The sequence below is a fragment of the Crinia signifera genome, chromosome 5, assembly GCF_055691185.1.
Source record: "Crinia signifera chromosome 5, ASM5569118v1, whole genome shotgun sequence".
Classification (NCBI taxonomy): domain Eukaryota; kingdom Metazoa; phylum Chordata; class Amphibia; order Anura; family Myobatrachidae; genus Crinia; species Crinia signifera.
In genome coordinates, this window is record NC_139221.1 from 104,798,732 (window position 1) to 104,813,141 (window position 14,410).

The 14,410-nt window shown below is 41.1% G+C and overlaps 1 protein-coding gene across 2 annotated transcripts in view; it reads left to right on the plus strand.

The window, feature by feature from the left end:
* The window catches only part of ATP9B (ATPase phospholipid transporting 9B), a 360,476-nt gene that overhangs the window by 305,335 nt on the left and 40,731 nt on the right, over positions 1-14,410 (plus strand). For both annotated transcript variants that reach the window (XM_083187774.1, XM_083187775.1), the window contains exon 15: positions 5,140-5,385. In XM_083187774.1, the coding sequence (XP_083043900.1) occupies positions 5,140-5,385 (246 nt within the window). The remainder of the gene's footprint in view (positions 1-5,139; positions 5,386-14,410) is intronic.

The following is a 14,410-nucleotide window of genomic DNA, read 5'->3' on the forward strand; positions in this document are numbered from 1 at the left end:
GCAGACCGGGGGGGTGCTATGTCCAGCAGCTCACAGAGCTCTGGCTATGCTCCCTCAGCAGGGAAAATGGGAGGCTAAGCCAGGCCCCTTTTATGTGAGGCCACACCCCCTTTCTGGTGCAGAAGTCCCGACCACAGAGGACAAAGTGTTGGGAGGTATGCTATATACAGCCCACATTCTGCGGTTTATTTACTAAGATGGAAGTTCCATTGAAGATAAGATGTTGCTATGAGCAACCTACCAGATTCTATTTATTAGATAAATAGAACTCCCATCTTAGTAAATAAACCTCTCTGAATAAGTCTTTAAGTGTATGCTCACTTGATCACACTGTGTGTCAGCATGAGATTTTATAATTGCAAATTAATCTAGCTAGGAATGTAAAATTTGTGTTTTTGGTTGGACTAGTATTGTTATTTTAAATATCCTGATTAAGCACGCCGAGAAGCAATGTATGTTTATCCCTTAGATATGAATATTACTGTACGTTCTACAAATTTACCTTTATTCCCTTAGTCAAAGGTTCTCCATTTGAATTTTTTCATTGTGGTACCTTGAATCACTTGCAGATAGTTAAAGAAACAATGTATTAGATATTTTAAAAATCTTTGTATTAAGGGCAGTATTCAATGAGAAAAATTCTCCGTGTTTTATGGAGAATTTTAGCTTTTTTCGCCTTGGACGGAGCATTTTGCTCTCCAAAAGTGAACCACCCTATTCAATGTGAAATATTCGCCGTCTTTCTAAGTGATTTTCGCCGTCTCTCTCCGTGTAGAAATTCTCCATCTTTTGATGGAGAGCTGGAATGTGAACTTTTAAACTAAAGGGGTTTTTTTTTTAATTTTGATGTAAAAAAAATCAATTTTTTTTTTCTGTGAAGGGGCATGTTATTTTTATTCATGTGCTTTATAGCACATGAATATATATTTAATTAAGTGCAGCCAGCAGGGGGCCGGAGAGCTCGAGCCGCTCATTAGATATTCATATATTCACTGCACCTGATCGTTAATATGCACAATCGGGTGCAGTGAATACTTGGTCCCCCGCTGGCTATAGGGGGGGGCAGCCTGTGCTGCCTGGGTCCCGGGGAGCCCACCTCCCCTCCACATTCCTCTGGAGCAGCCAGGGAGACTTTAATCTCTCTGGCTGCTTCCGTCCCCCGGCTCCCTGAAAGGGTTAAGAGTGGCGGCGAGTCTTAAATACATTGAATAGTGGGAGCAGGAGGCTCCGGAACATGGAGAGTGCATGGCGAGAGAAAAAATCTCTCGCCATGCACAGAGAATTTTTTTCATTGAATACTGCCCTTTGTGTTACATGAAGATCTAGTTTTATCTTGATTAGAGACTTTCTGAGCAGCTCAGTTCATTGGAAAGCAAGGGAAATTGTAATTTCTTCTTAGCACTAGGCAGCCTCACTTGCCTGTAGCCTAGAAGCTACATTAATGCCATTTTTGGTGACTTCTCTAAAATCCTCAATTACAGGTAATAACGTTTTATATTTACAGTATCCTTCCTACACACAAGCACACACATGCACGCAGACTCCACTTGTCTTTCTGTGGTCTGAGAATAGAACATACAGTATTTTCTACAACACCTATCCTAAATTATTGGCAGTACACTGTATGCAGATTTTGTTTACCTAGCTACTAATTAATCTTATATGCAGCCACTCCAGAATCATGCAGAGCATTTTCAGTTTGTCATAACAAATGTTTCCAGTCACCTAGCCAGTTAGTCGATGGTACTTTAGTGACGAGGATTTTTTTTTTTTACTCTAGTACTCTTCTTGTTTTATTAATAAGCACTCCTGTATATCTACAATAATCCAACAGAGAAATCTATTATAACATGATTATATTTTCCCACTGGAAGCATTCCGTGACAGAGAGCATAATCTTTAATGGAATCTATTTGAAATGAAATTATACAGGCATCAATAAACATAACATAATTCAGAAGGAGTAAATCAGCTTAATTTATTTGCGTTTGTAATGACATTGGCGTATGGGGAATGCAAATGCAAAGGTTTAAAGCAGGAGTTGAAAAGCAGATGAGCATAAAAGTTAAACCCATTATTATACAGCACTGTAATTTGGTGGGCAGTGTGTTCACGGATCAGTGGCTCACTGCGCTGAGCCCAAGACAGCACATGGTTCCAACAGTGGGATCTTGTTTTAACAGTCGATTGGGAGTAGGGTGGGTGTATAAGTATACAATGTTACTTAACATTTTAACCTAAACCAACCATAATAAAGTGCTAATAATAATTAAATAAGTATGTTAGGCGTTGCCTAGCATCAGTCAACCTAAATAAGTGTACTGTGCAAAAGAAAACTTTATCTGTGTCTTCAGTTTATTGAAAGTTTCTGTTTATTGGAAAATATTTTGTGTGAATGAAACACCATGAACGTTAATTTGAAATTAATATTATTATTCAGTAAATGTACACATCTATAAACCTTTTTTGCTATCATTTGAATTTAACTACCAGCAACTACTGATCAAATGTCCCATGATACTGTATAGGTCAGGGCTGGCCAGCCATTCATATACTAAGAACCAAAAACATATTTATGTATACCGCAAATAGATAAGTTAAACTTTTTAAGTTTGTGCATACAGTATACACACAATAAACACACATATTGCACAACAATAAATTGACACTATAAAGCTGAGCACACATTGGAGCGACCAGTATTTATTCAGAAGTCAAAAAGAATAATATATTTTTGGAAATGTACTGGGTTTTTTTTATTTGAAATATTTGCTTAATATATATTTAAATATTCCTAACAATATTGTACTGTGCAGTTGGTTTACAGTAGTAAGATGAGCATTTACAAGGTCAATACGGAGCAATGTGTACTTTGTGGGACTGTTCTTGTAAATTGCATTATACAGGATATGTTACAAGGGCAGTGCACCTGTCAAAACGTAATACAGGTGTCCTAAGGCGAGCTCAGAAAACTCCCAACTCCAGTTTTAATATTGGAATTGTCACAACATGAATACTACATACAATACTTCTGGTTCCACTAATTTAAGGACAAGATGCCGACCCATCTAAATGTACTATTCCCAGCATGCTTTTGCAATGGGTCATCATTCTAACTATTCATCTGTGTAGGTCTTGTAGGAGATAATGTAGAGGAAGTGCACAAAAATGGAAACACCTTTGTAAAGGAAAGATAGGAAGTTGGTGATTCAGTTACACTCAGGTGATGACAGTCACAATCAGAGGCTGATTTCTGCTTGCAGCCTAAGTGCTTAGAAGTGTACAGCATAAATGAATTAGCGTCCAAGAATATTGAAAGCTACCACTTGGTTCCTAATTAAACAACATTCTAGCAGGGTCTTGGTCATGCATGAAAACAGTGGACTGTCCAAATTGTCTGTAATAATGGCTACTATGATTACAAAAATAGAAATCGGTTACTTTTAAAGAGGTATTTGGCTAGGGCAATAGTGTGTGGAAGTGCATACTTTGACTCTTCATATCTGTGCGTTGATTTGAAATTCTGGGAAAACAGGTTAGTTATTTTTATAAAGTTTCCAGTTTCTGCAAAAAATGGTCCTATCAGAATTCCAGTTAATTGGATGTCTTGCTGCTTATGGGTTCACTGCTGCAAAAGAGATTTCAGCACAATGGAATAATGGGGTTAGTTCATATGGTAAGAGCTAATTTCCTTCACCCTGTTCTCATCAAATGGACAATATATATGACACCCTGAATGACTCTACAGCCCTGAGTGCTTGTTTACAAAAGTGAAGTGAATGGTTTGTTAACATGTTGGGCATGCTTTCCTGGCATGTTTTGAAATTGCCATTCCATGATAAGTACCAATATATTGTAATCACTTCTTAGTGGTACTGATCATCTTTCCCCTATGTTAAAGTAATTCTTTCCTGAAGGCAATTTCAAGTATAACATTTCAGACACTGGTAAACTCATTGCTACAGCACTCAAGCCTTACTGGGTGCCCATGGTTACCCAACTTCCTATTAAGTTAAGGTGCCCATACACGGTACAATTGTTATGTGCGATAAGATGCACGCTCCCATCGCACATCTCATCGCACAGCTCAAAAAGTATGTGCTGCACATACTTTTTGTACTAGATCTCATCTCATTGCATTGCAAAAACCTATGCAATGCAGTAAGATGAGATATTGTATACAATATTGTATACAATAATTGTACCGTGTATGGGCACCTTTACAGTAGTTTATATTACTATTTCCAGTTTACAACCTCTAAAAATTGAGTGCAGTTATTCATTCCAACAGTATTATTTTAATTAAAAATATTTATTTCTGGTTTTACGTCAGTATTGTTCATAGTAAAACATATTTGTTTATGCTCTTTCCCCATAATATTATTTTAAGTATGCATGTCATTACAAGTCACATGCGTTTTGTCAATATTAACACAGTTGATGGCGTAATGTCGACAGGACAATGTCAACACAGTGGAAATGCATCACGTTTAAAGTTATAATACCAACAATACTGCAAATAGAATTTCTACCTTGTTGATGTTACGAGTTAAACTGTCAAAATTTTGACTGTCAACAATATTAACGTTGACCAAACATAATAAATTTGATCATACTTTAAGCCCTATTAGTTTACAAGCATCAATGGCCATCATACAAGGAAAACAAGGGTTCTTCTATACAAATAAAAAATCTAGCCTGATATTGCAATTAAATTCTACAAACACTTCTGTTTTTACTTCTGAACGAAATAGAAGTATAGGAGATCCATATGCACAAAGAGCAATTCATTTTTAATAATGTTTATTTTTTAGTCTTTATTTTTACATTTGCATTTTAAGGTATGAGTGGAACACTACATACTATGACCTAAGTGCTCCTTTAAGGGCAAAAATTACAAAATCCAGAAACCTTGCCAACATCCTTAGTCTGAGGGTAACTCAGATGGCTGATGTTAATGCAAGCCATGGGAAGTGTTTTCGGATGTGGCAGTGGTCCTCACAAGCATGGTGTTTCATTAGCATATTTCAGTCTAAAGATGCAGTTGAGCTGCTGCGTCCGACCATGAATAATGTTGACAGTCCATAATTAAATCTTTTTACTTTTATGATGACACAGTTTATTTTATATGCATTGAAGGTACAGCTCCAAACTACCAATAATAATACCAGCTCTACTCCAAGAAAGAGCCAGTCTTCGGCACCCAAAGTACGTAAGACTGCGATCAGCCGAGTACACGAAGCAGTGAAGGCAATTGCTTTGTGTCACAATGTAACTCCTGTCTATGAATCACATGCTGGAGTCAATGGAGAAACAGAGTATGCCGAAGTAGATCAAGACTTCAGTGATGAAAACCGAACCTACCAAGCCTCAAGCCCTGATGAGGTTAGTTTATTTTTCCTTCTTCTTGGGCACGGAATTTCATTTTACAACTTTAGTTGCAGTTTTCTGATTTACTTCATGATTGATCCCTAGTTTAACATCATAAATAATTGGCACTAGGATAATGGAAGTGTATTGTCTGCTCTTTCTGTATCCATTACTCTGTATTAGCCCTTAAACATCTAATTTTTACTATTTATTTTAATCAAAGCGACAACTTATGCCCCTTTCCCACTGCAGGCTTTACACGGTAAAATGCCGTTTTTTTAGCCTTTTTAAACGGCTAGAGCTGCAGTGGGAAAGCTCCAGGTTGCTTTACACGGGTAACAAATACCGGTATTTGTTAACCGGGTTAAAAGCAGTGTTTTTACCGTGTAAGAGCCGTTTTTTCGGCAGTGGGAAAGGGGTAGCCCTTTACCCGTTAAAAAAAAACCCGGCATGGGCCCCCCCCCCCACTGCCGTAACCAGCACCAGGCTGAAGGAGCCGGGACTGGTATTAAAAAAATCAGGAAACCCGACAAATAGGGGTTCCCTGATTTTTTACAACCAGCCCCAGGCTCCAGGTCCGGGGCTGGTTCCCAAAATACGGGGGACAAAATGACTAGGGGTCCCCCGTATTTTAAGAACCAGCCCCAGGCACAACCAGCCAGCAGGGTAATGCCACAGCCGGGGGACACTTATTATATAAGTTCCCGCGGCCAAAGCATTAACCCTACCGACCAGTCAGCCTGGCCAGGGGCCCTGGGGGGAGTGGGGACCCCCCCAATAAAGCGGTCCCCCCCCCTCCAGGACTTACCTGACCAGGCTGAAGCCTGGTGCTGTCCTCGATGCCCCTGGGCGGTGGGCATCGAGCTGATGGTATGGTGTAAAAAATAGAATAAAAACCATTGTCTTTTACTGGTGAACTATGAGTCCCAGCAAGCCTCCCCCGCAAGCTGGGACTTGGAGAACCACAAGTCCCAGCCTGCGGGGCATTAAAGGGCCCGCTGGGTCTTGTAGTTCCACAGTAAAAGAAAGAGTTAAATAAACACACTGACACACGTGAAAAATAAAAGTTTAATACATACATAACACATACATACTGATACTTACCTATCTTGAGCCCGTAGGTAGCCCTGGTCCGTGTCGGCGTCTGTATCCATGTCGGCATCCCTGTCGGCGACGGCGGTCCGGAGTCCGAAGAAATCCATTTGGGAAGCTGTGGAAGGAAACCATACTCACCTGTCCCAGCGCGACGTAGTCCAGGTAAGTTCTTTGCAAAAAAACAAACCGAACACCCGAACCAAGCGGACAGCTGAGAGCCGCACGGTGTTTACATCGTGCGGCTCCGCCTCCCGAATGCCGCTATTGGCCGCAAGCGGCATTCGGGAGGCGGAGCCGCACGATGTAAACAAACACCGTGCGGCTCTCAGCTGTCCGCTTGGTTCGGGTGTTCGGTTTGTTTTTTTGCAAAGAACTTACCTGGACTACGTCGCGCTGGGACAGGTGAGTATGGTTTCCTTCCACAGCTTCCCAAATGGATTTCTTCGGACTCCGGACCGCCGACGCCGTCGCCGACAGGGATGCCGACATGGATACAGACGCTGACACGGACCAGGACATCAGGACCAGGGCTACCTACGGGCTCAAGATAGGTAAGTATCAGTATGTATGTGTTATGTATGTATTAAACTTTTATTTTTCACGTGTGTCAGTGTGTTTATTTAACTCTTTCTTTTACTGTGGAACTATAAGACCCAGCGGGCCCTTTAATGCCCCGCAGGCTGGGACTTGTGGTTCTCCAAGTCCCAGCTTGCGGGGGAGGCTTGCTGGGACTCATAGTTCACCAGTAAAAGACAATGGTTTTTATTCTATTTTTTACACCATACCATCAGCTCGATGCCCACCGCCCAGGGGCATCGAGGACAGCACCAGGCTTCAGCCTGGTCAGGTAAGTCCTGGAGGGGGGGACCCCTTTATTGGGGGGGTCCCCACTCCCCCAGGGCCCCTGGCCAGGCTGACTGGTCGGTAGGGTTAATGCTTTGGCCGCGGGAACTTATATAATAAGTGTCCCCCGGCTGTGGCATTACCCTGCTGGCTGGTTGTGCCTGGGGCTGGTTCTTAAAATACGGGGGACCCCTAGTCATTTTGTCCCCCGTATTTTGGGAACCAGCCCCGGACCTGGAGCCTGGGGCTGGTTGTAAAAAATCAGGGAACCCCTATTTGTCGGGTTTCCTGATTTTTTATTACCAGCCCCGGCTCTTTCAGCCTGGTGCTGGTTACGGCAGTGGGGAAGACCCCACGCCGTTTTTTTTTTTTTTTAAATTCCCCCCCCCCCCTATCTTAACACTGCTTAAACGGGTTTTTAAACGGGTAAGTGTGAATGTGACAAAAACAGCTTTTAAACGGTAATTTACCGTTTAAAAGCTGCAGTGGGAAAGAGTCTTTATGGCTCTTACCCGTTTAAAAAAAACGGGTCATTACCCGTGTAGGCAGTGGGAAAGCAGCATAAATGGCAAGATCCTTGTGCCACAGACTGTGTGTTTCATCTATTTATTTTGGCTGCAGATATATTGGCTCACTGATATTCACACCTTTCTTGAAAGCAGTAACCTCTACATGTGTGCTGTCTTGTGATTTAGCTATTAAATGTAGTTCCTAATCTTTCCAAAATATCTGATGATCCTGTCATACGTACTAGGTATCAGCACATTTTTCTGCATCCAATGGCAGCAATATACATTGCCTTCTCCAACTTTTGATTTCGGGATACAGTTTTCAGTATGAAGGTTGACATACATTAGATCAAGCACTAAAGGTCAACAGGGCTTAGGTTGACACATGGAATAAGTTGACTTGCCTAAGGTCGACAGGGTCGGAAGTTCGACATGAGTTTTTAGCATTTTTTTTCAAAAATAGCTGGTATTTAATACCGTAGCATCCACTAGGGCATGGAGGAAGAATATGATAGAGTGCCGAGCGCAGCAAGGCCCCATTCCCAAAGCATGGCGAGGGCAGTTGTACACTGATACTTACTTCGACATTCGGGACAATAAATGTGAAAAACTCACATCGACCTATTGATTGTCGACCATCCTATAGTCGACCGAATGCTTGTGTCGACCCTGTCCACCATAGGCCTGTTGATCTATATCATGTGTCGACCTAAGCCCGGTCGACCTTTAGTGGTTTACCTAATGTATGTCGACCTTCATACTGTTGACCCAATTACCCATACTCTTAATTTCTTACACTTGGCCACTTCTCTCTATCCACAACCTCCTCCAGCTTCACATGGATATCCCAACACTATCAAAGATTAACATTTGCATAATATTGCCCCTCTTCCTAGAGTCACCAACTCCCCCCAAAAATCCCTTTTTGTTAATAACACCTCTAACTTTCAGTAGTAAAATTTGCTGTCCTAATTTTGACACGCCTCTATCCTGTGACTTGTCCCTCAAATCCAGACTAACTCCAAATTTGTCAACTACATCTTCAAAATATTACCAGAATGTATGCTTTTGTTTCTTAAGATGCTTCCAATACTCTCTTCCACTCTCTCATCACCTCCCACCTTGGCTACTGCAACCTTCTAAGTCTACATAAACCCTTTTCCGTCGATCTTCACCTCAATCCATTGCATCCATTGCAAATCTTCTGTATCCATTTTGCAAATCTCCATGTCCTACATATTGCAGTTCTAATTACTCACCCTTTCCTACATAGTCCTCAGCAACACCACTCCTGTATACATTTATTATAGATTCTGCCACACCTAGGGCCTTATTCAGATCTGAGCTCAGTACAAATTTGTGTGGAAAATGGGCAAAACCATGTGCACTGCAGGTGGGGGAGATGTAACATATAGATAAAGAGAGTTACATTTGGGTGGGGTGTGTTGAAACTGAAATCTAAATTGCATTGTAAAAATAATGCAGCCAGTATTTACCCTGCACAGAAACAAAATAACTCACACAAATCTAACTCTCTCTATACATGCTACATCTGCCCCACCTGCAGTACACATGGTTTTGCCCATTTTCCAAACAAATTTGCACTGAGCTCAGATCTGAATAAGGCCTCTAGTTAGGTCTACATCTGAACCACGTCTTGTCATTTTTATTTGGGGGGGGGGGGGGGAATCACCTCCCATCCCATCCCAGCCCATCCCATCCCTCAATGCTGGTGCTGACTTATGGAAGTCCCGGTACTTCTTTACTTTCAGGGCGCCAGCATGGCGCCGCGCGTCAGAGTCCCCTTGTGGGGCTCGCTTCGCTCGCCCACGCTGCGGGCTCGGTGGCTCGCTACGCTCGCCACGCTAATTAAAATCAACTCCATGCCAACATGGATAGTGGAGGTATGAACTATCCATGTTGGCATGGCGTTAACTTAGTTTATTTAACTTAATTAGTGGCGAGCGTAACCCGGAAGTATGCGCGGCGCCATGCTGGTGCCGTGAAATTAAAGAAGTACCAAAGTCCCTACTACCCAATAAGACCCCCCTAAGTCATCACATTTTTAAATGGTCTTTGAAAACTGATCTCATTATTATAACTTACCCTACACACAGCTACACAACAAACACTAGTGCACCCTCACAAACCCTTAATAGGACTACAGTGTGCCCTGTGTAGCCACTGCATATCCCCCTGAGCACATGCTATCATAAAAATCACCCTTTTGGGGTGAGTAGGAATGCCATAACCGGGATACTACTGCATTGCTTGGAGCAGAAGTACAGACTGCATTGAGCTCACAAATGACAGCTGACAGTGGAAGAGGGGAAACAACATTGCCACCCCAAGGGCACTCTGCACCACCCTCTGTAGAGCCCTGCACCCTCAGATCAGTTCCAATTTCCAAACTTTCTCTTGTTTCAACTGTGCTTTCTCCCAACTATATTGTTACTGTAGCTCTCTAGTAGCAGGGACCGTCCAACAAATACCATTTTCACACTGCAATCATGGAGCCAGCGCAGGTCACAGAATGCAGGTTTTAAGCCTGGTCACAGTGGCTTGAAACCTGTTCACGCTGGAGGCTGGACCCAGAATATTGCACAGTGACCAGGTTAGATAACCCTGGTTACTTGTTCTCACTGTATCCCCAGGGTCCATGATCCGCTACCTGGGTGAACGCAGCAATAACCCAGGTTTTTATGGCAGTGTAAAAAGGGTTATAAGTTTCAGCATGTCATTTCTGTGACAATTTTATTTATGTACTGTTTTCCTCCGTTGGCGCCATAAAATCAACAACAATAATTACTATTGAGTGAAAATCTTCCAAAAGTATGGTGAAATATATTGTTTTTACTTTGTTGTTTTTAAGGTCCATACACACTGAGCGATTTTGCCCAGCGTGTATGGACAGCAATGATCGTTGTGCTCACCGCTCATTGCTGCCCTGTACACACACTGGGTAGCTTTCATACTAAATGTCGCTCAGACGAGAATACTGAGCGGCTTTCACATGAAAGTCGCCCAGTGTGTATGGGGCTTTGAGCATGGTGCTTGTAAATCATGTACTTAGATATTCTAGATATTGTAAAGTGCAACGGAATATGCTGCGCTCTATAAGAAACTGTAAATAAATAATAAACAGATAAAAAATCCTATGGTAGACAAAAGTAAGGGACCTTTTGTATCATTTACAAGGTTGAAACGGATGTGCAAATGTGAATTGCAAAGTACAAGGTCTACATCATAATTTTTTAAATAGTTCTATTGACACAAGTCATGGAGCCCGAGGAAAATAATGTAAATGGTTCATTATTTAGCTTATTGAACTTTCTTGCAGTCACATTGACAGATGATTCTAGTTTTTCCCAATCACCAAAGTACCATTTTAAAAGCATTTTTTATTGAATAAAGTGCTTTAAATATTGCACCCTAGAGCTTTATGCAAGTAAATGGTTTAATTGATGTTTTTACCTTACCCTCTGCATTTATGTGTCTAAACAGATCTTCTTAATACATGGCTCTGTCATTTACTAAACATGGTTCCAACCTGTGTAAATGGTTTAGAATTAAACGATACTGTATTTTTTTTCTGTTAAAACTTTTTAAGAATGGTGTTATTTATCACAGCACAACACTAGTTATGTCATTTTTATTTTAGTCACTTGAAGGAAAGCACTGTTAAGATGTTATGTGTTTTAAATAACTGTTTTAATTAGTGGAATGTCTTTTTGTGCTCATGTAAAAAGATTCCCCAGTGCTGGGAAAATTTTCATTAGCATCCATGACATTTCAGTGGGCAATTTTTTTTAACTGGTGATGGAGGATTTGCTATTTCGATTATTTGATATTGACCATACAATTTTGTCACTTTATCAATGCTGAATAAGCTTATGCAGATTTTCTTTTATAAAATGTTAAATTATGTTTTCAATAGCAGATAATTCCTATTTGAGGGAAATATCAAATTCTGACGTCATCTTCTACTTATAACTTTTAATTTATAGGATGTTACACAGTCCTAGTTCACCGAATGCCAGACAAATCAGATGTTTTTGTTTTTGTTTTTTTAAAGCGGTCATTTGCAAGGCATGGTTTTGCCTTGTAAATGATTGCCACTTTAATAAAGCGTCCGAGTTTGTGAGCTTGGACTGCGTTCTATCCAGCCGCTAGTATCTGTCTTCTGCTCCCTTATAAAAGAGGCCAATAAAGATGATAGGAGTCCATTTACTAACCAACCTTTTTTTAAATTCCACCGTAATTGCTAATTTACTCAACTCAAATTGACACACAAATACAGAGAATTGACAACTTTCCCAGTTGAAAGAATGGTACTTGTGTAGTTTCACAGCGCCACTTCCCTGCAGATCGCATCGTATGCAAATTGCATGCAAATCTTATACAAATATCACATGCGATTTGCATGCGATGCGATTTAGCACACCCCCACTATCCACGTCAGCCCGAAGCGTGGCGAGAGGATGCGGTAAGTGTCCTCCCGACCTGTTTATACCCCCACTATCCACGTCGGTGCGGAGTTGATTTTATAAAGTATGGCGAGCACAGCGTGGTGAGCGCACACAGAAAATTAGCCCGAAGTGTGCCGAGCGTACATGGATTACTTGACGTGTATTCCGCATGTGCTCGCCACGCTTCGGGCTCATTTTAAGCGGACCCTTGCAGAGCACGCTGCGCTCGCCACGCTTCAGGCTCATTGGCTCGCTGCGCTCACCACACTTTATAAAATCAACTCTGCCGACGTGGATAGTGGAGGTATGAACAGGTCGGAAGTACGCGTACCGCGTCCCCTTGCGGCACACCCTGCGCTCGCCACGCTTCTGGCTGATGTGGTTAGTGGGGGTGTGCTAAATTGCATCGCGGATTCAATCGTATGCAAATTAAGCGTGCAATTTGCATAAAATTTACATACGATCTGCAGGGAAGTGGCGCCGTGAAACTACACAAGTACTTAAAGAATACAATCCAACCAATTTACTGAGCTTTGGATTTGAAATTGCCCTAAATAATGAGTTGCCTCTGAGGCATTTTGTGAAAAGCATTACACAGATCCCTAGAATTCACAAATTGCTAACCACCATTGCTTAATGTATAGAAAAGTTAACATTTCACCTAAATTTGGATAAATTGCCATGGCCATTCATTACAAAGTAACACAGAGGAGATCCTTGACATCTCCTTAACTTTTAGCCCCAATCTTTCCTGTTGCTCGCATACTGCTGATGAATATTAGCATAATAAATAGGTCCATGAGCCTTTTAATCCTTGACTTGTAATAGAAAAAGGGGAGGAAAGGGGAGCCCTGATTTGCCACTTTCCAGCATTAAGCTTTATGCACCAATGATGGTAACAGTACCTGAGAGGACACAATGCAGGACGTCCCCACACCCTAGTGCCAGTCAGCACTAGGCCAGTTATCTAGTGAAATGGAGACTGCCAAAAAATATATTTCCCTACTTATGAAAAACTAGCCTTTAATAAATTCAGTGATTTTCAGCATTATTGACTCGTAGTAATACTCATCAGTTAAAAACATGGCTGGACTCACTACTTATGCATTACATAAGGCATACATTTTGCACTCAGCTGACCTTACCTCGGCAGTGTATCTGTGCTTACATGACAGTGGACCAAAGGAAATAGGCACATTTATTGTACTGACAGCAAAGAAAACAGCCACCTTAATTTGTCAATGATCTAAAGTAAACAGGCACATAAATTGTATCAACACACCAAAAGATACAGGTGCCTAAATTATAACGATATACCGATAGAAGTGGAATCCTAAAGATGAAAATTGGATTTTTTTTTTTTGTGGGTGATCTTTAATTTAATCTCACTGTAAAATGATTTGTAAACTGTGCTATTTATAGTCAGAAACATATAATTAGAAAGGCTGTTTTAATAGTATTTAGCCACAACTTATGTTATAATTGCTCATTTTGTGCTACGGCATGTATCCGCTATGTTTTGTTGGATGTGTGGCCGGCTGTACTTGTCGGTAACAAGCTGTCACCTGAAGACGCACAGGACATACATTATATTATTGTCAAAGCTCTGCTGGATTAGTTTCTCTTTTAGTATTCAAAATGTGGTGTCTGATTATACTCTGCTCATTGTTTCTTATGATAAGTGATCAATATTTCATTTTCTCAGGGAAGGTAAAAAGTTTCATGTGTCTATCACTTGTGATGCATACAGCTCCTGCATAATAAACATTGCTTGTAAGCAGACCAATCCATTGACAAAATCATAACTACATGGGGTTTAATTGTCATAAGTGTATGTCCACATCAAGCGTGAAAAGCTATTGCTGACTTAATGTAATCAACAGTCATGAAGGGATATAGACTAAGGAAATTCCGCAGTAAAGTGCAAAGGTCACTAGTCCATCTAATTCAAGAACATGCTGTGAACAGGGACCTTTAAAACCTTTGCCCTCTTTTAGCCACAGAACATTGATTGTGCTTGTTAACTAAGTACTGCTTACCATAAGCCACAAATTTATTGTCGTATTATTATGTATTATAATTATTGTCCCAATCAACAGTCTGTGGATTCTGCATATACTAAAC